Consider the following 27,955-nt stretch of genomic DNA (forward strand, 5'->3'; position numbering starts at 1 on the left):
GGAAGAACTCACCACAAAGAGAGAACAGTGTCTTTCAGGCTTTTCTGGACATTTTGGCAAACCATTTCTATTCAGTCTTAAAAAAAATCTTTCACTGTAAGAAATCAAATATGACAGATATGTTGAACAACAGTACAGCAAAAGTAGATCACATTTTGATCTTATTATTCCAGATGCAACCTTTCTCAAGATAAAAACAAATTAAGTAATTTCTTTCTGAAAGTCTGAGATGTATGAATGAAAAATAAGGGAGATGCTAGTGAAGGGTGGTGATTAACTTAATCACCTAAGAAAATTACTAAAAACTCAATACAAAATAGAAGACTGATTGTCATTTGGAATAATGATATTGTACATCCTAGTACACAGAGAAACACAAGCAATAAAATCCATTTATCCTAGAACTAAAATTAGATGTGTAGTAAGTTGGTATTGATTCTTGCTAAACAAATGTCAACATCATCATGTTTGTATTCAACCAATATTCTTTTTCATATGTAGGAGGATGATTGTAGGAGACATTTTACTTACACAACTCTGTTAAAACCTCTTAGTACAGTACATTGATTTTAGCAGTTTCGTAAGAGTCTTAAAGTTCCAACAGGGCAAATTTCATTTTTGAAGTCCTGTTTTGCAATCTGCTGTGGGGTGTTAAATGCTATAGCTGATACAAGCATTAATACTGCTAGTAGGGAGATGCAGAGAATTCTTATTTCCAAATAGAAGAGGGCATGAGAGCGCACTGGAAGATAAATTATTTTTTAGAATATTTCCATTAGATTGTAGGATTTATGGATAAATTCTATGCAAACCTGGCAATTCTTGCATGGTAATATGAAAAAGCCAATCTTCCATGCTTTGGATAATTTTCTCTAAGACACAGCCTCACAAGAAATGTAACAATCATATTTCTGTAGTGAAAGATGTGGAAGATGGAAAAGGGAAGTAAGTGTTACAGACATTTCCCTTCACCCTTTTACCCCCAGCTGGCCAGACACATGAGTCTGGATGTCCTGTAATGCTCAATCAGAAATAAAATTTCATAAGTACACCTATATTTTTTCCTCAGCTGTATCCACATCTTCTCCTTATTCCAGAAGCTAAACATGGTTTACCACTGCTCTATATCAAGCATAGCTTTTCAAAATGCAGCTGGAAAATCACTAGGAATATGTTGGATAAGATCCATCTCAATAGACTAATCAAATCTTTATTGCACCAGCATTTGCCTTGTAGAAAATCTGCATTGATCGCCCACAGAATCAGTCATTCACATTAAAAGGGACCTCAAAGGGCCTCTAGGTCCAAACTCCTGCTCAGCGTGGGGTCAGCTATCAGGTCAGGTTAGCTTGCTCAGAGCTTTAGCCAGTTGGGCCATGAAAACCTTCAGCTACGGAAACCACAAAGGCTCTCTGAAAAAAACCCATTCCAGTGCCTGACTGTCCTCAACTTTTTGTTTACATCCAGATGCACACCTTGCTTCAGTCTGTATCATCTCTTGTCTCTCACTGTCCCACCACGGATGTCATTGGTCTTCTTGCAGGTAAATGGGGACAAACTTTTTACTGAGGATTGTTGCCATAGGACAAGGGATAAGGACTATAAACTAAAAGAGGATTGATTCAGACTAGAAATAAGAAAGACTTTTTTTACAATGGCAGTGGTAAAACACTGGAACAAGTTTTCCAGTGAGGTAATAGATGTCCCACCATGGAAATACTCAGTCAGGTCGGACAGGGTTCTGACCAGCAAGACTCCAAGGCTCAATGATCTTGGAGGATCTTTCCAACCTTAATGATCCTGTGACGATGTCTCAGCTCACTGCAGAGGGGCTGAATTAGATGACCTTTAAAGGTCCCTTCTGACCCAAAATATCCTATGCATCTGTGATTATTATATGATTTAGCTCCCCTCAAAACTGCTTCTTCTCCAGTCTGAACAAGCCCCACTGCCTCAACCTGACCCTCCAAGTGCAGGAGCTCCTGCCCACGAACACCGTGAGGCCTTCTGCTGAATTCACTTCAGCTCATTAATATTGGTCTTGAAGGACCCAGGACTGGCATGGTCTAACCAATGCTGAGCAGGGGATGATCACTTCCCATGAGCAACTGTGCTCTTGTTGACACAACCCAAGATGCTGTAACACTCCAGAGCACACTTCTTGAGAGCTATTTCTGGAGAGCACTCTGTGCTTTTATGTACCAGCTATCCAGGCTAAACAACTAAATATTTAAGACTTTCTTAATCAGATTCTTTGAAAAGCTTTATGCAATCTTTAGCTGTACAGCTTTTTTATCAGACACTGTAAAAGGTAAAACCTAAGTAACAGTAGAGCGGAGCTCACATGTCAAAGTACATGAAAATGCTATTTCATCAACAAAACGCTATTTTTCTCATCTACTTTTTATGATACAGCAAATTTCTGCAGCTTAGGTCTCCATGAGAACAATAAAATTGAGTTTTAAAGACTGTTTATGTAAGTGTATTTTTACAGAGAAACAGACTGGTATTTTGCTGTTGATTTACAATTGGTTTCAAAATAATTATGTTTTTTCATTTAGAATTAAGCTAATTTGCAATATTGGAAAATACAGTAAAAAAAAGTGTAGAGCTTTGTTTATAGGTCTCACACAAAATTACTGTACATTGAACAAGAATTATTAATTATATTGTCAAAGTAACTGAAGTTTTAGGACCACATTATGTGTGGCACTACTACAAACTGGATACAAATGAAAAAGAGTGATCCAGAAGCAATAGAACTTCTGTGTACTTGGTATGTGTCAATAAAAATTTGGCCAGTAAAGGTGATTCTGAATCACCACTTTATCTTCAGTCTCTATAACAATTTGAAAGTAATGCGTACATACATGCACATCACATCTCACTATGTTTTTTGTCTTTAAAACAAATGCTAGATATTTTGGTTCAAAGAAAAATACCATTCATAAGCTATCTTCATAGATTACCTGTTATGTATTCTGTATTTAATTAAGTTTATATTCCACACAAACAAAGACACATCTTTTGAAGGATTCCTATTCACTATCCACTACAGTACAAAATTTTCAAGCTCTGCTTATACTCACAGATCATGAGATTATGATTCACAGCACAACTAAAAGCCAAAGACTTCTGTCATGCCACAAAGAAATATACTGATTGCAACAGATATGTAATGGCTATGCAGATCTACTTTCCTCATTTGCATTTGAAATTTTCTATCACTGAAGCAGAGTGAAGCAATGGAAAAAGCAAACCAAAACCAACAACAACAAAAAATCTTAGTCCTTGCTTGGTGCTTTATGATACCTTTTTTTTTCACTAGAAACATATGACAGAACCAGTTACACCTCAGATTAAAATGGTTGTCTTTGAACATTTCCAGGGTGCAAATTCAAGCAGTTAGACTTGTGAGATTACAAGACCAAAATGGCAATGTTATATCTATGTACATAGAGCATGGGCATTTATATACCATTTCAAAGGATTTCTGTAGAGACCAGCAGGTTGGAAAAAGTGCTAAGGAAAGCAAACAGCCTTCATAAAACAAAATAAAGACAGACTTGCCAAGATCTGAAAGCTTGGCTTCAAACAGCAGTAAAAATCTCAGAGGGTTAAATCCAGAGCTAGTATGCTACTGCACAGCAGTTTTCCCAGCAGTCAGCCACACATACATAGATACAGCAAACATACACAGCAGTACCACAAAACAGAAATACCTCTTCTTGTATTAAGACAACTTGATTTTAGTTTAGACCATAAACTTCATGAGCACCAATCTTGCCACTTAAACATGTCGTACACATTTAAACTCAGCTGTCTTCCCACTGAAAATAAGGAAATAACTAATGCTGGAGAGATTAATTTAAGAAGGTCAACAAGGGATTTTTGTACTGTAACTTCTCATGCATTAGCAGAGTAACAGCATGTTCCAAATCTGCAGGCTTAACAGATGCATTTTAAAGGAACACGGCTGAAAACGGTTCTATTTTCATATGTGACCCCTATTTCCTTAGTATTAGCAGGAAAATATTACCAGTCACATGGTACCAGTCTAGACAGATTGCTTGCTCTATGATTTATAAACACACTATCAAAAATAAAAAATCTGGCCAGATTTATACCGCATGGCATATTCTTGTGGCAAAACTATGACATCAAATAGCCATAATTCTCAGTATAGCTTCACTTTCAGACATGTTTATAAATGCTCTCTACTTGAAAACAGGTTACAGTGATTTCCAAAGTAAACAATGAGGAACAATAAGAGAATTCTGCAACATAATTCACCACCTCAAGTTTATTACATTCCAGAACACTGTCAATGGATGTTCAGTAGGAACTTGGATCTGGATTGACTTCATTTACAGCTAAAGGCTCAGTGGTTTCGTAAAACCCAGGTCAGACACAAAATGTTACCCTCACACTTAGTGGTGAAATACAGAGGACTGTTGTACAACATATCTTAAGTTACTAAAGATCATAAAGTCTTCAAGTATATCCTTAACCAGAGAATAACTGAATGATAAATGTGCCAACATGACTTAGCAGTACCAGCTGATTCACAGTAAGTCAGGTCCTGTATTGCATCTGTTATGAACTTAAAAAAACATTCTCAAATTTCTAGCTGTAAAATACAAGGCCATAAGCAAACGGGGACAGAAAAGGAAGAATGAGTGCTGTAAAAATGTCAGCCAATTTCAGATAAAGGTCAAAGCAAAAATACTAACAAAAAACCACAAATCGATCTTATTATGGTATGTCAAAGCTTGTCTTTCTGTCCCCTAGCCATGCTGACAACATGAGGGAAGAAGAAAGCATTCAAAGAATGTTCATAGATTTATGCAGTGAAGTCCAATTTCCCTTGGCTAGTTGTACAGTTAACAAGGAAAAAAGAAAGCAGAAAAGGGGATTGGAGGAAAAGCAAAACAGATTTAGATAGTTAAATCAAGCTCCTGCTCTCATCCTCTTTTACCTCTTTATTAACTGAAAATAGCCTAGAGAAATTAGTTTTTATTATGGATTTTACGAACATAACCTATATTATTTTAGATATTTGCACCTGTATTTAAAATGGAAGATAGCATCATACATTTCTTAAAAGAGCTAGACAGCAGTAACTTTAAATTACTTTTCATGACATACCAGGAGCCAGAGGAAGATGACAGTTTAAAAACAGAATACAGTTTTTAGGAATTTATCAGCATGTATTTACAACTAAAGAAAAAACATATACCAGAAGCTGAAGCCTTCACTGATCTTAGTCTGCCACCAGGGATAAACATTTTGCATCACAGCATTACCAGTACACAGACCTACAGATCCTTTAAGCTTAATTACAGTCTTGATTATTATCCTAGTCAATGACTGAGCTAACAGCATGGATACAAGCAGATTTGCAGTATCTTTCCCCAAAGATTAAACCTGAAGGGAGCAGGAGAAGTTGGTAAAGTGAAGGGAAACAATAGCATTTAAGAAAATTCCCCTTCCTCCAACACCTCCTGGCTTCCTATGTATTCAACACCTTTTGGAGATTTACAAGGAGCAAGCCTGTATTTTGTGTCAATCCTAACATGCCTTTTGCTGGTAGCCGGTGTGACTGCAATATGTTCCTCACGAGATGATCTTTAAACCAATTTCATATATACACCCAAACACACACCATACATATATATACACACACACCGCACTGGTGCTCAATATAGCTCACCGTTACCTAAATCCGGTGCATACATGTCATGGCTGGTTCACATACTCCTACTCCAACACTGCATTTATGTCTGAATGTAGCTAATTGTTTAACCTACACCAGTCACATGACAGGTCATCACTTCCAGTGTTTTCATCATCACATTTAAAAACAGTTACGTCTCCTGACACTTTTCAATTTTTACAACAGAATCTGTAAGAGGCTTATTTGTTAAGGCATGTGAGCAGCATAATTGATACCACAGGTTCCTCTTGGGTTTATCTACTTTAAAAATGTGTCTATCTACACAAGACCAGATATAAGCTAGCATCTTTAGTCCAACTACAGCAAGTAGAAGATATTTGAGAAAGAATCTTTAAACAGGGGATAAGAGGGTGGATTCATTTTGCTGAATACAGCTCTTTGTGAGAGGAAGTGAACTACATCATGAAATAGAACTAATTTCTAACACACCCTCACTCCTGGGAAGGCTTATGGAAGGTGTAATTAAATGGGGCTCTGTCTACCCATGAAATACAAAACCAAACCTTCTCAGAAGCATTTTCTTGCTAGACTACGCTTGTGGCTTTTTTTTTTTAGGAACTTATTCCTACCATATCTACCTCATTTTACTTATTTACAAATGCAATTTGTTGTAAAGTCACATGCAGCAGCTCCCATACACAGGCTGAATAGGACAGTCTAGGCCATCAGGCCAAAGAAACACACTTGCTGAAACATCAATTCCTCAAAAGATACTTGAATTAGCCTGAATAAAAATGTTAATTCTCTTGCAATTCAAGAAGGGCCAGTATTTAAAGGGCAATTTATCAAAACTGTCTCATTAATAACAAGAAATTATACAGCACTGCAAAAAGTCAGATAAAATTAATGGTTCATAGAAGTGTTGTGGTTTAAACCTAGCCAGTAGCTCAGTCACCAGCTCACTCCCCCACAGTGGGGTGGGGGAGAGAACCAGAAGGGTAAAAGTCAGAAAACTTGTGGGTTAATGTAAAGGCAGTCTAACACATAAAGCAGAAGCCACACACACAAGCAAAGCAGATCAGGGACTCCATTCACCACTTCTCATGGGCAGGCAGGTGTCCAGCCATTCAGAAAAACAGAGCTCCATGACAGGTATTGGTGAGGGAGGAAAACAAATGCCATTACTCCACTGCCTTTCCTTCTCTTCTTCCCCCAGCTTTCTATGCTGAAATGGTCTATCTATGTCTTATGGTGCGAGATATCCATCCCTGTGTTTGGGTCAGTTGGGATCAGCTGTCCTGGTTGTAACCCTTCCCAACTCCTTGTGCTCTCCCAGCCCCCTGTCTAGCAGGATGAGGAGCAGAAAAGGACTTAACCTTGTGTAGGTTCTGCTCAGAACAGCTAAAACATCCCTGTGCTACCAGCACTGTCCTCAGCACCAATCCAAAACACAGCCCCATACCAGCTACTGTACAGAAAATGAACGCTACTTCAGCCAAACCAGCACAAACCAGAAGTATTACTGAAACTATTAGAACCTCTTACAAAGCAGGATGAAGCATTTTGATCTGCTAGTGTTGTGGGTAACCCAAACTATCATTGCATTCCTGTGGTGGGCACCGTCTTGGAAAGCCTGAGATGCCATTTTCCCTTTGTGTCCCTACACAGTCAGCAGTGGGGGTCACCATCTCAGAAGAAGGTGGGACCCTGCCAATTTGGGTTCATTCCCCCTTTATTCCCCCTTCCTGAGATTTAGCAATTTTGTATCTAGTGATTATTTACTGGTTTGTTGGTTTTTTTTGCCTGTTGCTGTTCCACTTGTTAGTAAACTGTTATTTCATCACTGATACCAACTCACACTTCTTCCTTATTGGTGGAAAGGGACTGGTTAAAACTGAGGGAAGGTAACTCATTTTAGAGTGCACACCTCATTAAATTGTTTTAAACCAAGATACCCAGCGATGAATGTTCATCTTAATCTGTAGAAAAGATCTTCTTACAGAAACTACCACAAAGCCAAACATTTGGCAGGAGGATACAGTTGTGTCAAAGATTCCTTTCTGACATCTCCTTCCCACTAGATGAACCCTATATGCTTATACTATTGTTGTTAATGAATATGTAAAACTGAGCTATGAGTAGAATTAGTCGATTGTGAGGAAGAAATTTGCTACTGATATTGGTATCCCTGCCCATGGCAGGGCGGATGGAACTAGATGATCTTTTGGATACCCTTCCAATCAAATCCATTCTATGACTGTATGGTATCTGAAAACTAAAAAATTAAAATATCAATAAGTACAAAGGAGAAACAGGACAGACATGTAGAAATATTTGTAACATACCAACCCACTGATTTTGAAATTTCTCATTGGTCCTGGTATGTTCCTGTGAAGAGTTTCTAAATCCAAAACAGATTTCAGGTCAAAACCTGGAATCAGACTTAGGGAAAGAATAGAAAAGACAAGCAAGCTTGAACACCCATGGGATACCTAAGAGGCTCAATTCCTATGTTCAATTGTGGAATGCTGATTACATTACAGGACAGTCTAATAGCTACAGTAACTGTTTTGCCATGTAAAACAACAAATGACAATGTACTAAACAAACTGACTGACTGGGCCAGTGCTTCCATGCTCCTGGCCTCTGGAGGAACTCCACAGCAGGCAGTTCAAGACAGTACTCTCAAGCAAAGAAGCAGAATTCAATTGAGGCACATCCTTCACTTTTCTAGTTTGTCTGGGACCAAGAAACAATCTTTTTGCCAATCTCCACTGATCATTCCCACTCCAAAATATCTCCACATCTAGGATCCAAGCAGAAAGACTTACTACTACACACTTCCTCTGAAGAAAAGGCTAACAGCCTCTATAAGACCTGACTATATTCCTGTACATAGGAATTTGACAGCTCACAATGAGTAACTGGAAAAAATTATGCACATTTTCTGAGGGGAAGCTTTTTAAGTTTCTGGAACTTCAGGCATCTTTTTTAAAGTGCGTTTTGTAAGCCAAATTACAGCTGTGCTAATACATTCTTGTCCACAAGAATGCAAACATTACCACGCATCTTAGAGCTAGTAACGAAATAATTAAACCTTATATACTGTACGTATATAAACATATATCAACATATAGGATGACATAATTTAAAAAAATAGCCACATTCAGAAATGTATATACCAAGTAAGCCATCTAAAGGGGTATTTTTATTCCAAATGCATAAATGATTGGTACAAGAATAGTGGCTACTCTCTTGTCAAAATGACCTTTACATTTTCTTGAGGTGTTTTAACCTTAATGCTAAAATTAGGACTAACTTGTGAATTCACAGGATGTAAATAAAGCTAGGCTGGTTTTGTTTAAATTTGCTTCTAAGGAGTAGCAAAGTGACAGAGCAGTAAGTGACTAAACTAGAATGGAGTCCTTTAAGTATCTGCTAGCCAGAAAAACCAAGATGCTTCATCTGTCCTGCATCTATGAGGCATTTATACAGATATATAAATCCATACATGCATTGATTTTGTGTAATTAGCTATAGTACAGTTTTAATACTGTGTAAGATTAGATATTTTTGTGAACACGGCACAGGAAATTGAAAACAACACTGAACTACCCTAAGCTGTGACCCACTATGAGTGCAATCATGCTTTTGTGGAAATACTGTAACAGAAAAGTAGCCCTGAGCTAATTCATGGTTCACGTTCCCATGGGGTGTTCCCTTTATCAGAAATGCAGCTAGTTCCTTTATCTTAAATCCCTGCACTGCTTAGCAGGCACATCTGCATGGAAAAAGTCAGGATCTAAGAGCACCTCAAGACAAAAAGCATCCATGGATAATGTGGAGGTATCTGAGCAATAATTTCCAAGGAACAATATGAACAAAGTGAAGGTTAAACACACCAAAAAGAGTATTTTATGGGAAATAGGTGGAGTAGATTATCACCTAACAACAGATTAAAAATTTTAGGGAGCACCTGGACTGTGCTCCTAATATAAATAATTCACATTGCTGAAAAAGTACAACAAAGTCCAGTCTGAGCTCTGCCTTTAGTCGTTGTTCACACCCCCCAGAAAGTCTGTGCTATTGGTACCAGGTAATTATGTCTGAGGCACAGTTAAAAGACATCCTTAAACAACTCAAAAATACCACATTCACTTTTTTTCCCCCCAGAATGATACTAATTCTCATAGATAATGTTGGAAACAAACCCCTGTCTTTATGCAGGGTTATTTATTAATAGAGCCCCTGAATTTCCATGACATTCAGAGACGCAATGTGGTGCTGCGTCAATGCAAGACTTAAATATCAAACAAATCAAATATAGAAAAAGAAACCATATGCAGAAGCAGAAAATCTTAATACCAACTAATGTGCATGCATGTATGCTCATATATAAAAATTTTTTCACCATCTCTCTCCAGCTTTTGTACTTGAGATACATTGCACCATTTCAAATTATTTCCAAATCTGGATTTAAAGTGTCCTCACAATTATTTTCCAAACATAATTTGTTTTCATCTCTGATTTCAGAATAAAATAAAGAAACAACAGTAAGAAAAAAAGATGGAAAGTAATAACAGACTCACGCATTGTAGACCTGGGCATCTTCATAGACACCAAGTCAAATATAAACCAGAAATGTGCCCTTGCAGTACAGGAGGCCAACTATTTCCCTGGGATGCATTAGACAGAGTATTGTCAGCAGGACAAGGGAAGTGATCCTTTTCCTCTCTACTCAGCACTGGTTATACCACACTTGGACATGATTAAGGACTGGATAGAATGCTCTGACAGCTGGGTCTGTTTAGCTTGGAGAAGAGAAAGCTCAGAGGGAATCTTATTAATAAATTGGAATATATCTGAAGAAAGGGTGCAAAGAGGACAGTCAAGCAAATTTCAGTGGTTCCCAGTGAGGCAATGGACTAAACTGAAGCATAGGAGGTTCCCATTAAGCACCAGGGAGCAAATTCTTTACTGACAGAGGTTTCTGAGCACTGGCACAAGTTGCCCAGGGAGGTTGTGAAATCTCCATCCTTGGAGATACTTGAGAGCCACCTGAACACGATTCTGGAAAACCAGCTCTAGGGTGGTGAGACCAGATGACTTCTGGACTTTCCTATCATCTCAACCATTCCATGATTTTGTGATTACATGTAAGTACCACATACAGGCAGCCCAGCCAGCCAGCCAGGTCATTTGGGTCCTTATAGAAATATGCTTTTTTACAGTCTTTTCCTTCTTCCATTTCTGCAAGTTACTAACTACCATGATGCAACATTCTGCCACTTGTCTGCTTCCCCAGAAGTTCCAGATTACTGTAATTATTGAACTATCCCTCACAACAACATGTGACATGTTTTTTGTGAGCTGGAGGGTCAAGCTTGAAGGTACTGTACCTTTTTATCAACTTCTGTAGTCTTGCACTGAAGTTGCAAGGCTACAGCTTCGCAAATACGATCTCCTTTGTGGTCTAGAGTTCAACATAACTTAGAAGCAACAAAGAATTTATTTGAGTCTCCTGCATTTAGAGTGCTGATGTCTGGAGTACTGATTCTAACTAAACTAGATGCTGAAAGTCAAGTGTAACCTGTTTCTGTGCTTAAAATAATATTGAATCTTTGAGCTCCTATACAAGAGAGACCATAGGGATATATTAGAAGAAAGACATCTTGGGCTGTCAGTAGTGAACCTCCAGGCTAGAGAAAATGTATTATTAGCTTGATTCTAGAGGTATTCAAGCCCTTCTTTTCTGTTGCTAACAGGAATAGTGAGTTGAGTAAACTTTACTCAGAATGACGGCTAAAAGAACAGTTCTTTGAGATGAGCAGCTCTCAGGTTTGAAGATGCTGATGGACATTGCAAAATATGTCTTTAAACATTCTCTTGCTATACCAAAATCCTTTTAACATTATTGTGCAATGAGGGGGAAAAAATGACAGTATGCTTTTCCAAAAACTGTTGAAAAAACAGTTGTGTTATGTTGTTTTATAAACTAGAACACCAAGTAGTGAATAATTTGATTAATTAATGTGGATTTTAGCTTTTGGCAAGTGATTTCACTGAATTAAATGAATAACAAAACTGAAATAAAAAAGGGCTAAAAAGATTGATGTGGATGTCACTAAAAAGTGACATTGAGAGTACAACAAAGGAAGGGTAATCTTATCCTTTGGTATAGTCTGGAGTTTACACCATCATTAAGGATATAATCAAAAGCTCACCAAAAAAAATGCAGTTTGCTTTCACTGGCCTTGGATAAACAGCCTATTCTCTTTGTGCTGTTTAAGAATCTCTTCTCATTTGAGGGCAATGTGATAGTTACAAACAAGGTTGTTCAAGGTGATAGCAAAAGGAGGATTAGCAGGCCAACTTATCTCTGCTCCCCACACAGATGGGGCCAGAGGCATCAATCATTTCTGATAAGATGTTCATATCATATTGACACAGACACAAAATGTATGTCAATAAAAGAAAATCTCAACAGGCTCCATCCTACTTCAGTGCTGCCTTGAAATTTTCCCACTAATAGTACTGCTACTTGGAAAAAAAGAAAATGGTTTAGAATGCTCTCTAAGAACTACGGGTCATATTACAGATTTAAGAATTTCTGCAGCAGTATGTTGGCATAAGACAGAGGCACAAACTACATAAATGTAAAGGTCAGCAAAGCAAACAGGACTCTGAGCAAGAGATGATGCAGCATTTTTATGCACACTCATCAGTGCCAGGAACAGGGGCCACAGTCTGAACTGAACAAATGTAGGCAGCAGCCTTAACACCTTCCATTCCCTTTTTTGTAATATACTACCCAGTGTTGCTGGTGTTTTCAAAATTCTCCTGAAAAAATACCAGGCAAGATCTCTAGATAGTAATGTGCTACATATATTAATACAGTCCTATGGTGTCTACACCATAGGAATTTCAGAATTTCAGAAGACATGGGGATAACTTGATTTTCTGAACACAGTCATCTGGTAAATGTTATCCTTGGACTTTTTGGCTTTGTTTTTTTAGAGCACCAGAATATTCTTAAAGCAACAAAGTTAACACAGCCTCAGCAAATAATGTACATTGTCTAGAAAACAGCTAAGCTCTTATTTTGTCCCTTGCCTCTTGTTAAACTGATTCTATTAAAAGCTGATAAGTGAAATCTTTCCAGGATCTGATAAGAAAAAAAAATCAATATATTTTTGATTAAATGATTGATGTTCTTAGAGCTCCAGTGTAAATGGGCCCCCCGAAAAAAAATGCTGTATTGAGTAGCTGATATTAGTACATGTGAACAGAAAGCACAGACTGCCATCATACCATTTTATTTCTCTGAAAAAGTGCCACTACAAAATTTGTAACTGTGTAACCCCTTGAAGTATTTATCATTGGCTTTTTTAGTGTGATCTTACTGCTGAAAGAAAATTTTGTTTCACTAACTTCTGTTTACGTAAGAGAAAAAGATATCCCCAAAGCCAACAATCATCACCACACTCACATTTCTTCAGTACTTTAAATGCTGGGACTCTATATATTCACCTTCATATTCCAAGGAACAGAAGAACTTCTAAAACTTCACAAATGACCACACACTACAACTGATTTATAAAGAAGATACTAAAGAACATCAGAACACAGGATTGTTGCAGTGTGCTGAAATGTTGCAAACAGATTTCCAGGTTTTTTGGAGCTATAACAATGCCCTCTCTCTTACCTAAAGTTATTGTTTCTCATTGTTTGCACTCAGAGTTCTCTAATCCCTTTGAACTCTGAAATTGTTTTTGCAACCTGATTGTAACAGAAACAATTATGTCCCAAAGCACAGCTGAGTTACTCTGTTTTACAGAACTTTCCCCCATTCAAACTATGATCCTGTAATATCCATCTTACAGACACTATTTTATGATCTACATGATCAAGTTGAAGTAGGTGCTTTTGAAGACAACCTTCCAATCATCTCCACATTCTGATTCACAAGCCAGAGCTATGAATCCAAACTAGAACATATGCTGCTGTCACTCAGTCCACACAACCACAGATTTAGTCCACAGTAAAACCCTTAAAACATTTACACATTAACATTGGGTCTAGCATGAACTGTTGCTCTACAAATCCACTCCTACAGGATGGCACTATTTACATAAGTAAACAGCAGTCTTAGACTTCAAACTGTTGATTTACTGACAACAAAATTAGATTATATAAAAGCAAATCTTTAAGGCTCTTTACTAAATTGGTAAGTCCTTCTGATTTCGCTTTTCTCAAACATTTGTGCAACATACATGATTCCAGAACAGATTTTACAAAAGCATTTCTTTAACAACATGAAGTACCAGTACAGATCCCAATAGAGTACATTTGACCTCATATACTTTAGGAACAACTCCAAGTAGACAGCAAAAGCTCAGCAGTGGCCAGAAAAATAGGACTGAACTAAAAGACAAATCTCATGAGCTATGACCATGCACCTCTTTCATCGTCCAACTACAGTAACAGCACCTCTCTACAACTGCATATGCCAAAATGCTTCCTTTAGGATTCTATACTAATGAAATTAGTTCTAAAATTTTAGTGTCATCATTAGAGTATTTCACTTTCTTAAAGAACCAAAAATACCCAAGGAACACACAAACTGGGCTTCTGACCTTAACAGAAATAAAAGAGGAATAGAAACTTTTGGTTAGAAGATAAAACAGCACATAAACCAAAGAATTTTACTGGAACAAGCCATATGGTTGTATCATGTTAAAGTAGTGCCACTCACACTTGCTCTACCCCACTCAGGGGCTATTACTGTTCTAGCAAAGCAGCAGGAAGGGGAGACAAATGGAACATGATACAAAAACACACCAGGGAAAACTCTAAGAACCATCAGGGGCTGACTTCAGCTGTTTATTGTAAATTTAAGCAAAAATTATTCCTAGCAGCTAGTTTAGCCAGAAAATATGGACATATACATATGCATACAGATCAAGTGAAATTAGCATGCACCAATTAAGTAGAAAATGAATTACTTACAACTGTAGCCTTAATAAGCATAAGCATGTCATGACTCAGACTTAACTACTTGACTTAAATACTGACAGTTTTTGTGCTTCCATAGAAGTAAATAGTCACATTCACAAAAAGCCTTTTGGAGTGGGAATGCACACATTAGACAATTATATTAATATAGGAACAGTCTGGAAAATAATATTTATTATTATTGTTTATTAACAGCAACAATAAAGTCACAGATAAACCTGTATTTTATTATTACCCTTAACTTAATACAACAGGACTGCCATTATTGTGGATGCCAACATATTTAGAAACAGGTATTTTTAACAGCAATTTCCAGCAACAAAACAACAGTCTCGAGAAAAGTACAATCTCATCCTGTCCCAAAAAAAGGGAAAATTATACCAAAAGAGTATTTACCTCTAGATTAGTAAAGTTGATATAAAACCATTCCTATTGCCCAAAGTGGGTGCTGATCTCACTAAGTTAGGTATAAGCGAGGCGTAACAGCCCTTACCAATCCAGAGAAATCTTTAGATAGAAAGTCTGAAAATAAAAAAAAACTTGAAGCATCACTGATTTTTTCTGTCACTATCTGATACCAGATTTCTGCTCTGGGGAAGTTACTAATGCCTTTCAAAATCAGTTTTTCACATCTCATGGAAAACCTATTATCTAATTCTCAGTACATGGTGCAAAAATTATGAGCATTTATGCATGCTGTTGAAGATGAAAAAAATATTTAATTGAGAGTAGTGTAGCTATAAATATACTTAATTTTTCTTTTATTCATAGAATCACAGAATGGTTTGGGTTGCAGCACACCTTAAAGATCATCTAATGATGACCTATTCAAAACACTAAAGGAATACTAAGAAACATTATCAAAACCAGAATAACTGGTAAATTATTTTATGGCTTTAGTTTCCATCTCTTTACTTATTTTAAAAGGTGCTATCCTAAAAATGCACTGGTAGGTCCCACAATGAGAGCACCAATGTTTATGTTCAATTAGGAGAATATTCCTTAACCATATACATTGCCTACCACAACATATCTGCTCTACTTAAAAAAAAATTCACCACATAGTGAAAAACAGAAAATTTGTACATATATATATGTTTATCGGGGTTTTTTGATCTGACTATCCTAAATCCTTTGCAAATACTTCAGAGCAAATTCAGAGTACTTTTTCCTACAGATTGCACTCTAAAGGGCTGATGTCAAAAACTCAGATAACTAATACTGAGAAATTATATCCTGTATGATTTCAATATCAACTCTTTCTGAACTTGAAGCCTCAAATTTTACTGAGACCTAAAGTAGTGAAAAAGAAAAAGAAAACAAAAAAAGAAATAGGATAGATTCACATCAAAATTACTTCAGGGTACACTGAATACCTCCTTAATCAATACCATCTATGGATCCTAAGGAGCTATCCAAAATGTCCTAAAGATGCAGACATTTCACCAGCTGAATTGCTTTCTAGGTTTTGCTGACTATAACTAGCAACTAGTTACTGGAGATGCAATTCACACAAAGATCTTAAGTTTAGATGTCTTTGAGTCTGAATTCCAATCTTGGAAGTCCACTGATTCATCATGAAACCTTCTGGAATCAGACAAAAAGAAAAGCATTGGTCTATGTCTTAATCTTGGCATCTTACTTGTGACTGCAGAAAGATACATCCACCTACACAGATTCCAGAGGTGATGCTGGTGGTCTGCTCCTCCCCCTGCCATCCACCTGAAGACATACTTGTACTTCATTTCAGGACTAACTCATGTCTAGTCATGCACAACTACTCAGGGAAACAAAAGATGATGAAGAGGACCAAATTGTGAATTTAAATATAAAGCACTTTGGGGACTTTCCAACATTTATTTTTAAATAAAGAGGAACAAGAGTGTAGTGTAGGTGAAGAATAGATTTATATTACTAGGTGTGGTTTTTTCTTTAAGAGAAAAAAGACCCATGTCAAATTTCTCACTCTGCCTTTGACTATTCATACTTACACTTCCTATCTGCCAAAGAATCTGAGTTGTCTCTTAAGCCACAGCAATCTACATTATTATATTTTACAAACCATAAAAGGAATTAAAATTATTACTGTTCTCCTTTTCCTCATCTGCTTGTCTCTACAATGACAAACAGTACCTATATTGCATCATGTTAGAATCCACTTCTGCCAAGAATAATTACTAAATGTAGTTCCTGTGGCAAAATATATAGGTCACAAGAATTAGAAGCTTTGTGCTGACATTCAGGCGCATAGCTTTCCATTTGATATCTAGTTTTTTTCCACTTTATACATCTGTTTCTTTTAATCTGTTCTTAGCAAGTAATGATACAATATTTCCTTATTAGATACTCATTTCTGGTCCCACTAAGCCAATGGAAGAACTGCTAACACACTGTGCTTTCTCCTCATACCTCGGTTTGCCTCAGTTGTTTTCTCAGAGAGACTCTATAACTGTACAAGAAAGGGTTTCACTATCTTTCATTGCTCAGTGGATATTTTCTAAATCTGATAATTTCTTAACATTGCACAAGAAAATAGTTTTAAATTGTTTAAGTTTATTATATTTACTATAGTTTAAAATAGGCTAAGGAAAATCCTATTGTGCTATAATACAAAGCTCAGCTATCAAACCATACATTCCCTACGTTATGAAATACCTTCCTTTCACCTTACTTTCCAAAGCATGGACTTTTTCAAGGGGTTTTTTCTGGCACTAGTCTGGACTGGAAATACTATTCCTTTTTGGAGACACTTACCTCAGTATCTACAATTGCTATTCTGTTTACTGTGATACTTGAACAAATATTGCTGTTCAAACAGTTGAATGTATGATACTGATAACATAAAACCAACAAAAAAAGCTGTGGAAAAAGAGATCCAATCAATTAAAGAAGTAAACAGACAATGTTTCTTCTAGTTCTCCAACCATCTTTTAAAGCTGCTATTTTAATTTTATATACCTGAGGTTAGAAAAAATAAAATAGATTTATTAGAGATAGATATATTGATGTAGGGAGAGCTTACAATTGCAGGTCCACCTGGGAAGAAGCTAAGTTAGTTTTAAAAAATTGTATTATTAAATCTGAATTCTGTACTCTCTCCAACTGAACTCTTTAAGAGGCTACAAAGCTGACTTGCTTTATGTCAATTTATATGAGGTAGACTATGAACACTATTATGCATTCAAACAGTCTCATAAAAATAAACAGGATTACTCACCTGAGGAAGGTTTGGTACACCTACAAAATTTAACATATAAAGCAGCAAAGTCCAAAGAAATAAAGTCCAAAAATTCTAATAACATAAGCAATGGTTTGGAGAAATAAATTTAAGTCATTTACGTTCATATACTTCTATCTTTACATGTGCTAGCAACAAGTTTCATCTGTTCTTTTCATTACATTATTCTACGGGACCAAAAACAATGACTTGGGAAAACAATGGACAAATGACACAACTAGGTTCTGACAGATCCTAAGGTGTAAGGATCTGTACTACAGTACACACAGCTTTTGACCAGCACTTTTGCTAGAAACGAGCAGAAGAGTCTGAGTGTCCATCCTCCTCAACTCCACTGCTGCCTGTAGGCTTTGGCATCCTTGCAGGGCATGAACTGTGGGGGCTGGGGACACTCTCTCCTCTAATGCATCAGCATCCTTCTGAGGATCAAGCATGCTCAGCAAGGGCCTAAATATCGCTGAAATATCCCATCCATTTGTACAGAATAAAAAATATACATTGTACCATACTGTTGCGCACCACAATCAACCAGCTTTGTTTTAAGTCTCTAATAAACCAGTTAAGTCACTTCCACATCTAGTCCAGACAGATCATATAAGGATCCATCTTGGACAATTCTGCATTCCAGAGTTCATTCTGTGATACAGATATACCTTAATTTGTTCTTGCAAAAGCTCTCTTAGGTTTAGTTTTTCCAGTATGCGGAGAAGTTTCTGTTTGTTTCTTGGAAGGGGTTTTTGGTATGTTTGTTGGGGGCTTTTTTGTTATGGTATGGTATGTTTGTTTGAATTGCAGATGGTGTAAACTACCTTCACAAAGCTTATCCTGTCATTCTCCCTATACCCTAGAAGGCAGTTTGGATTTGTAACAGCACATTTCTTCAAGGTTTGCCAGTAATGGGATGAGGAAGTTCACAGCAGCTGAAAACAGATGCTGGTGTCAGGAATCAATAGCTAAAGGTCAGATCACAGCAAGCATGTGAGAAACAGCTCTAGAATTTGTGCTTTAATGTAACAGGAAATCAAATCCATTTGCTTTCACACCACCACCACTGTCTTAACCTTGTTTTCAGCAATCCGTATCACCCCAAATTGTTTTCTGTCAAAGTCTGCAGCTCTCTCGTAAATCTATCACCTGCTGTGGCATTCATTGGAGTGAACACAAAAAACACGTCCTGATGCACATTTAATTCTCAGAAACGACAAGAAACTGAATTTTCGTGATGACTGTCTGAAGTGCAGGCCAGAATGAAATGTCAGTATTTAACAACTAACACTAACACTAGCTCTGTATACATGATCTCACTAACCATAAAAATTAATGTACTCAATATACTCTTCCTTCAAAGTACTGGTTACTTATTTTGCCTGCACTGTAAAGCATGGACCTAATTTTGTCAAATTCAACCCAACTTCCACACAGTTCCCCAAACTCCTATTGCCATATTTAAGACAACAGCTGTGGAAAGGATTCAAGCTGGAGAAGTTCACAGAAAACTGCCTCCCGTGGGAGGGCCCCGTGGCTGGAGGAGAGGAAGAGTGTGAGGAGTCCTTCCCCAGAAGAGGAGGGCGTGGCAGAGACAATGTGGGACCAACAGACCACAGCTCCAATTTCCAGTCCCCTGTACTGCCAGGGTGGACAACAGAGAGAAAATCAGGAATGAAGTTGAGCACAGGAAGAAGGGAGAAGTGGGAAGGAAGATGTTTGAAGTTTTGGGTTTATTTCTCATTATCCTACTATGATATGATTGGTAATAAATTCATTTTCCCCATGTCAGGTCTGTTTTATCTGTGATGTTAATTGGTGAGCAATCTCTCCCTGTCCTTATCTTGACCTGGGGACCTTTTGTTCTATTTTCTGTCCCCTGTCCAAATGAGGAGGGGAATGACAGGGTGGCTGTGGCTGGCTGTAGGCCAGGGTCAACCCACCACGCCCATCACCACTGCACAGCCATTTAATGGTTCAGACTTCCTGGCCTATTCCTCAAAGGGAACTTACTGAGCTCTTGCACTAACTGAACTCTCCTCCTGTGCTCATATTTATTAAATGCACAGTGGCTTCACTACTAATCACTCCCATGTTTTCTCTCTCAGCCAGAATTCTGAAAACAGGAGTAGCTATAGAATATTTTAAAAAACAAAGTTTATCAGGCAGGTCTATCACAGAATTTAAACTCTAGGACGGATTGATTTTGACAGTTTCACTGAAGAACCAGCACCTTCTCATAGAAGCAAAGGCTCCTTTTATAAAAAACATGCTTAAGTCACTGACTAAAGGCAGCCCTCTGATCTCATGTACCAAGGAGAATTCCTCTTATAAATATTACAGAGAAAGCAAAAATTCAAAGTTTTGAATGTGCACTGATTAGGAGAGATGAAAATAGGGATACTGAAAAATTACCATTTTGTACAAATACATGTATATATACTTCTATACAAAGAAAAACAACTGGAAGGTGAAATAAGTAAACAACACATATGTATACACTTTTGTATACCTTAAATGACACTACAAACCCTTAGACATAACAACTAAATTTCAGAAGGAGGCAAAATATTCTCATGAAACAAAACCACCTTGCCCTTGTTTCTAAATGGGGAATTTGTTATCTGGATTAAAAGATACAGTATTTATTGTAAAGCTTATATAAAATCAGAATTTAAATTGAAATCATATGGTACCTGATGGGCCGATTTTCTTTACTATCAAAGAGTGAAAAGATTACTTCCAGTTCCTCTCCCAGATTGGAGCACATTAAACTCTTCATCTGAACAAAAAGATGGTGGCTGCTAGCTGGTACTGGTGTGTCTTTTTTCCGATGACGATGTTCCATCTGAAAATACCACAAAAACAGTGACCAGTTTGAGTCAATTACAAAATTCTCAAAACAAAAAGAGGTAAAATATGTAATGTAGAACTACTTAATCCAAATTAGTATTTTTTTAAATTTAATACTAACTTGTATTTTTTTCTTTCTCTTTTTTTTCTTTTGCAACTGAGAAGGAAAACACAGGGAATTTACTTTCCCAGTGTTACACTTCATCCTAGTTATCTCTAGGAGAAAAATTGTAGATTCAGTAATCTCCAGAAGTTTATTTATTTTCATTCTGAAAGTGCGAAGCCACTTTAAAACTTTGTGCTATAACAACATAGTATTTCTTAGCTGGTTTAAACGGTTAATGATCTGATATTCCACTATTCAAACACATAAAAAAATGCTTTTGCTGAAGACTAAATATAAGTATTTTAAACTGGGGAAAAGCAATCATACCTGCATTTTATGATCTCTGGCAAACTTCTTTATACAAGCTAATAAATTGTCTTGATTTGATGTCACATTTTATACCTTTTGCATTTTAGTTACCCATTAAGAGAAGGAAAATATGAAGCTGTAATATCCCTCTCTTACATTGTAACAAAAATAATTTTAAACAGCAATCTTTCTAAGCTTCACATAGTCTTTCTAAGCTTTCACACACTCTTCATACTGAGGTTATCTTTTTCCCTCTTTTTCTTTTTTAAAGTACACTCCATGAGTGCCATTACTAGCTTTCTGGGTTATTTTTCCTCTGTATGTTTCTTCTTGTGATTAATGGTTCCTCACCATGCTTCATCTAGTGCTTCAACAGGATTCCACAATATTACATATCCCTTCAAAATTACTCAAAGGTATACTGAGTCTAGCACAAAGAATTTAGAATTTGACTTGATGCTACAAGTCAACAATACAAGTAAAATACAACTTAAAAAATATTACAAAACTACGTAATTATTTCAGACCCACAAAAAGTTGCAGCAATTATTTTTGGGGGGTTTGTACTTAAATACAAAAGTTGTAATAAATAAAATTCAGCTTAAATACAAGCTTAGTGTTAAGCACACGAGCCTCAGAACTGTGTATCTGTAACAGCTGCAGTACTTAAGTGTGAGCCAAAGCCAACATAAATGAATTGGCAAGTTTTCTTGGATCTTGCTGGAGATTTAATCAGAATGAGAAATATCAGTGCTGGTTTTAGTAGATCAAGATGGGCTTTTACACCCAAAGGAAAGCTTTCTTATGCAATTTAACTACTATTTACATTAATATATTAGAAAGTACCAAGAGCCCAGAATCATTAATTGTGACAATATTATACCATTATTACATTTGCACAAAGCTTATCTAGACAGGCTCATAGGCCAGGTAAAGCTCTAATGATAAAGAGTTCCATAAGCTTTTATTGATGATTAAATTCACATTAACATAATTTTAAAGGTATATCAGAAACCAAAACTTTTGACAAATAATATTTAAACTAAGCGTGTATGCAAAGACAAATTTAATATCAAAGAATTTCATACATATTTATAGATGACATAGCTGTTCAAAAAAATTCTTTCCTTATAGTAAAACTCATTACATTATGAAATGCCAATATATTGGATCAAAAAAGGTACTTTTGGTTAAATAGAAGAGTGGACTATCAGTATGTAATCTGATAGCAAAAGTACCAAATATTACATTCACCTACCAGTCTGTAGAGCTCTGTGATGCTGATCTCTTCAGGATCTACCATAGCATATTCTTTTCTTGGAACTAAGTCAAGTCCCAGTTGTCTGTATGAGAAATGGAATAACAGTAAGAAGCTTCTACTTTCAAAAGAAACAAATTAGCTCTGCATGCGTTTGTTGCTTATTTCAATAAACAATGCCCATGTCAATTGGTACTCTAGAATTAGTTGACTTTGGTTTTATTTTGATGTATTTTGGCTGTAACCACCATTCACATTTGACTCATTTCAATTCTCCACTTTGCAACACTAATACAATGTTTTCCCACAATTTTTAAATCTGTTTCACAGAGTGGTCAATGTGCAATGGACATTGTCCTTCGTACTATTGGGAACACTTCAGTGTGAATGCACTAGCACTGTCAATTTGAATAACAACCACGGAAAGGAAGATCAAAAGAAAATCCATCAAATGCTAAAACATCAGCTTATTCTCAGTTTGGAGTGGTTGATATCAAAGACGCTTGCCTGTATCCCCTGAACAAAATAAGGAAATGTGCTTGAATCAACAGGAATACAATTTATTTCCAGCACAGTAGCAAGCAATAATGTTTAAGAATGCATAAGGACAAGAAGACAGTCATGCTGAATTTAGAAAAATTCGAAAGATTATAAAGTTTTTCAAAAATATGCTTTAAAGAGCAGGAACTCTCCATGTGAAAAACCTTCACAATTAATTTCTTTCAGTTACTGCAAAATTCCAAGCAGACAGGTAATCATACACATTTAGTCACAACCCTTTCACTCTCTTAGGTATTTATGCTTTCAGACAGCTGTAGAAACCCTGGAAATTCAGTTAATTCTACGACTGAATATTGCTTCCTTTAGTTAGCATTTATCTGTATAAATATATGCTAAATAAGAGACTTTGAAAACAGCACCTAAATACCAGAGGGTGTTTTAACCATTTTCTTGCTTAAAAAAAGTACGATAAAAAAATTTGTAAGCTCATTTCAGTTATTCAGACTAAAGGAAGATGCAGAGCGCAGTAGCTGGATGTATGTTAGAGATGCCCAAGCAGGAACTAAACTGTGTGACCAAGTTAAAAAAGAACCAGCAACCAACATAGTTTCAGTTAGAACACAAAGCTCTGCTAAATGCATCATCCAGGCATCATATGTATTAAAAAGATGTAAAATGCTGCTTCAGATATTCCAATGCAATTGGAATAAGTACTATCTCATAGATAGTACTACTGCAACATAAATTACACTGATAGAAAAAAGCAGAATAAAACAATAAGCAACTTTTCACTGTTAAAACTTAGTGGATAGAGAAACAATGAAGGAGAAAGTCCATTGGGATTTCTTGTTAGAAATGTGTTCTTTATTTCACCATTCTGCAATCAGCCTAAAGAACTGGCTTTGCAGTTTTATTACATTTGATGTCTGTATATTGACTCACTCGTTGCCCCAGTCCAGCCGAGCAGTGATGTGGCGCTTGACGTCCTTCATGCGATCGTGGGTGAGGTGGCCAACAAGGACCTGTCTCCGCAGGTCCAGGATCTCATTCATTATGTGCCACAGCCGGTGAAAGAGATCCCCCTCATTCCTCTGTGAGATACAAATATGATTGCCTCTGCATCACCTGATAGTCAGCTTATAAACTGGTAATCCTAATAAATATATACATGATGAGGAAATTAGGAAAACCCCTTTTTACTTAGTCTTTTATTCCCCATCACACTGTGACCATTTTACCTGCATGTGTGTGTGTTCATATAAAATAATTTCAGACCTGCCACAGACCTTGCCTGTGCACCACACCCATTCCAATATTCCAGTCTACCTCCTTGTGTCTCTCTCACATTAACCTAATATAGTGTACATGACAGGTATGACAAAAATTCAACAAAAAATTCATGTGTTGCACAACAAAGCATTGTTTTATTCCAAGAGTATGTTCACTCTGTACTGCTGTCTCATCCAAACTGAATATATCATCTATATGTCAAGACTATTTGAACTCATACACATAAGGGATAGAAAAAGCAATAGCTCTGAGCATTCAAACTCTGAACCACAGTGTTATTTTTTTTTAACTTTTCCTTGCATTGATGTAACTCTACACACTACCACCTAATCATAAATAAATAGTATCACACAGACAGAATCTTGTCCAGACAGTTCTTCTTTATCTAACTGTGAAGTGGGAGAAATTATGTGAATATGACTGCTTTGAAACCACATCCTCCTACTCTAATTATATAGCAGCTATGGGCATAACAATTTCCCATAAATGAACCTCTGTTCTGCAAAAATCTATTAACTCTTCCTTCACTAATTCTAAGTAGTCTTACATTGGTTTTTTGAGAACCTTTAGGTTGAGAAATTACTACAACCTTCATCTAAGTGATTCATCACACAAAATTGAAGAAACACTCCTGTTAAGATTTGTTCTGTTAATTCTTGCCAAAAACCCTAAGTCCATTTCCCTTTTCTTTCTTCCTATAAATAAAAGGCATAAAAATAAAGTTCAGCCACTTCTGCATAAGTTAAACCTAAAATTCATTTAGAAGTACCATTAGTCTCCATCAACAACTTTTATATTCCAAGCATTCTGAAAAATCACAATTTGATAAATCTGCTCTTTTTACTTTACTCATTCATTCACTTCAGAAGCTCACTAAAAGGTCATTAATTTATTGTTTGTCTTGGCTTTCTGTCTGGAAAGGAAGAAAAGCAGGGTAATTTTGAACATGCAATAACAACAGCAGTGAAGAAAAATGTTGCCAAAAAGAGCTGTGCAACTGCTGTAACAAAAAGAGGGAAATATGAATGTTATAAGTAAAAGAAAACCAAGGGAAAAAAGATCATAGAATTAGAAACAGGAGACAAAAAGGACTTTGTAGGAGCATTATAGAGAGCTATACTGACAGTATGTTTTCACAATTTTCCATCAGACACTACAGAGCTTTAAAGCTATAGAGCTTTCATTTCTGAAGTCAAAAAACCAAATCGAATAAACAGTAATTCAGGTGCATCTTTGGTCCTGGTGACTGATAAGTTCTACTGAAGTATATTATTATTCATGTGACTACAAGAGACACACTAATAACACTAAAATAAGATTTCAAGGTATTAGTAAAACAATTTTTAAAAAAACCCTGAATGTTTTGGAGTTTTTTTCTGTAATATACACTTCAGCTAAACCAGACCATCTAAACAACAGTGCACCTTTTGAGATCACATTTATTAAGTCAAAGCAATATTATTCAGGGTACTTACCACATAGAGTTGTTTCCACATTGTTCCCCAGTCTCTTAGAGTTGATGTCATTTCTGTAATAACAGAATCTTCTGTTGGAATAACCATTTCAAATTGTCTGTAACGTGCAGAAGAACACATGATATTGCACAAGCATTACTAATCCCTTTGCAGTTACTAATATGTAGACTTCCTACTTCCAACAGTGATATCTGTCAACCTACATGAGTGCTCCCTTCAGACCATGACACTTTTTATTTGTAGATTTATTGAATCCCCATGGAAAAACTTTGGGTGAAAATAGTTTAATCCCCATGCAAAGTCTTGGCCCCAGAGAAGTCAAGGTGAGGTTTTTTTTACTATGAGATAAGCATATAAAAACTGACTTTCATAGCAGAATAAATCCCATAGTTTCCAAAGATATCTTGACACTTCAGCTTTTCATGCCTGGATTACTTTTTTCATGATATCTTGTCTCTCTTAGTAAATTAACATAACAATGTGACAGCTCTTGGCCATGATGTGCAGCAGGGAACATGGCCTGAATGGGAAACTAACTAACGAAGGAAATAGATGCAACAAAGATTGAAATCCATGCAAATACTGTCATGGTGTCCACTAACAAAAATTATTCTGCCTTTAAACTTTATTTTATTGTGATGGCTTACAATTTTGTTTCACTGAGCCTTCAGTTTTAGTTACAACTTTAAAAGGAAAAAGGGATCCTAGGACATGACAAACCACATGCAGCTGTAACTTCATAGTGGACAACCGGGAGTTTAACAGTAACATGGGGACATTTTCACCTGTGAGGATGAAACTTGTTTTAATATTATTACAGTCTTCATTATTATTTCTCCCCATCATGAATAATGGATCTCCAACACACTCATTTATGTTCCCAAAACAAAGGTCACTTCATGTTCAGGCATACACCTATTATGAGAAATGTCCCTCAAAACTAAACAGTTTTCAAACTGTTTTGTATCAGTTGTCTACTAATAAATCCAAATAAAGGATCCAATATGAACAATTACAAATTAAGTAAAACCGTGAAAAAACTGTTACTTTCACTGATAATTTTTTAAAGTTTTAAATTTTTAGAAGTGATACCACCAAGGTATCAAGTTTTATACATTAAAAAAAAAAAAATCAGTGCTTTTTTAAAGTCAGACAACTTGAATCCCAAAACAAAATTTAAAACCACATATTAACCAATGACTCTGGTTTTTATCAACTCTTCTAAATGTGAAAAAACATCAACTGTTGTCAAAAATAAATACTGGCTTTCCATCACCTGAAAAAAAGGAAAATGTTTCTCTATTAATTTACAGGTTTAGCAAAATTTTTTGCCATTAAACTGATACTTTTTTTACACTTTTTTTTTTTTTGTAAAATGGCAACGGATAGAGCTGCAGCCCTCAAAGAAAACAGCTAATCTTAAACAGCAGGTTAAAAGATTATGTACAGAATAATTTCTTCAACTTAAGGCAATGCTATTTTCAAGCCAAACTTAACATAATTGTTTCCCCTTTTCTCTAGACAATACAGAATAATATTCCCAATTGCATTCAGTGTCTTTTCTGGATACAGCATTCCAATTTTATGACTATGCAGGAGTATCAGGTTAGCTAAAGACAACCATTTCAAGTCCTTTGGCAGTAAGCTGAAGATATCATAACATAACAATTATTTACTTTATAAGCAAAAGATTTTTGGTACAAGTAACATGGTTAAATATTTGAAATCAGAACATTTCACACATACCCTTTGTTCTTAACACATGCATTCTTCAAGTGAATGTAGTTAGATGGAAATATGCCCTGAAAAAAAAAAAAAATAGGTAAAAAGTCCGCTTACATGAGTTTGGCATTCCATTTAGTATAATTCAATATGCAAATACAGGCTGAATTCAAAGTCCTCCAAATAATTAACAAAAAACACACAGAAGGAGAGAATGCAATAAATACTCAGTATAGCTCTAACAGAAACTAAAACGCCATATTCAGTAGAGTTTAAAATCTTTAACACTTCAGAAAATAAGAAGATAAACTCATGTAGAACATGCAGAAGATTGTTTGAGAGCTCCCTTATGGCAGACTGTTTTATTCAATATTTCCACCTTGATAAGAAACAGACCAGCTGTGGGGGATAATGTCTTATCAAATGTATCTTAAAAAGAAGGATTTTCAGACAGGGATTTTTAAAATTAAGCAGAATTAACAAAGTTAACAATATTCAATAAAAATAAAGTCGAGTAGACAAAGGA

The 27,955-nt window shown here is 36.2% G+C and overlaps 1 protein-coding gene across 5 annotated transcripts in view; it reads right to left on the reverse strand.

The window, feature by feature from the left end:
* Positions 1-27,955, reverse strand: part of DOCK4 (dedicator of cytokinesis 4) — a 226,165-nt gene that overhangs the window by 111,977 nt on the left and 86,233 nt on the right. For 4 of the 5 annotated variants that reach the window (XM_030959365.1, XM_030959364.1, XM_030959367.1 and 1 more), the window contains exons 4-9: positions 27,454-27,509; positions 25,708-25,804; positions 23,885-24,033; positions 22,442-22,526; positions 20,612-20,763; positions 13-94 (exon numbers count right to left, since the gene is read on the reverse strand). In XM_030959365.1, coding sequence (XP_030815225.1) covers positions 13-94; positions 20,612-20,763; positions 22,442-22,526; positions 23,885-24,033; positions 25,708-25,804; positions 27,454-27,509 — 621 coding nt within the window. The remainder of the gene's footprint in view (positions 1-12; positions 95-20,611; positions 20,764-22,441; positions 22,527-23,884; positions 24,034-25,707; positions 25,805-27,453; positions 27,510-27,955) is intronic. The other variant, XM_030959368.1, reaches the window with a different exon arrangement.

This window comes from Camarhynchus parvulus, chromosome 1A (assembly GCF_901933205.1).
Source record: "Camarhynchus parvulus chromosome 1A, STF_HiC, whole genome shotgun sequence".
In the NCBI taxonomy this organism is placed as follows: Eukaryota; Metazoa; Chordata; class Aves; order Passeriformes; family Thraupidae; genus Camarhynchus; species Camarhynchus parvulus.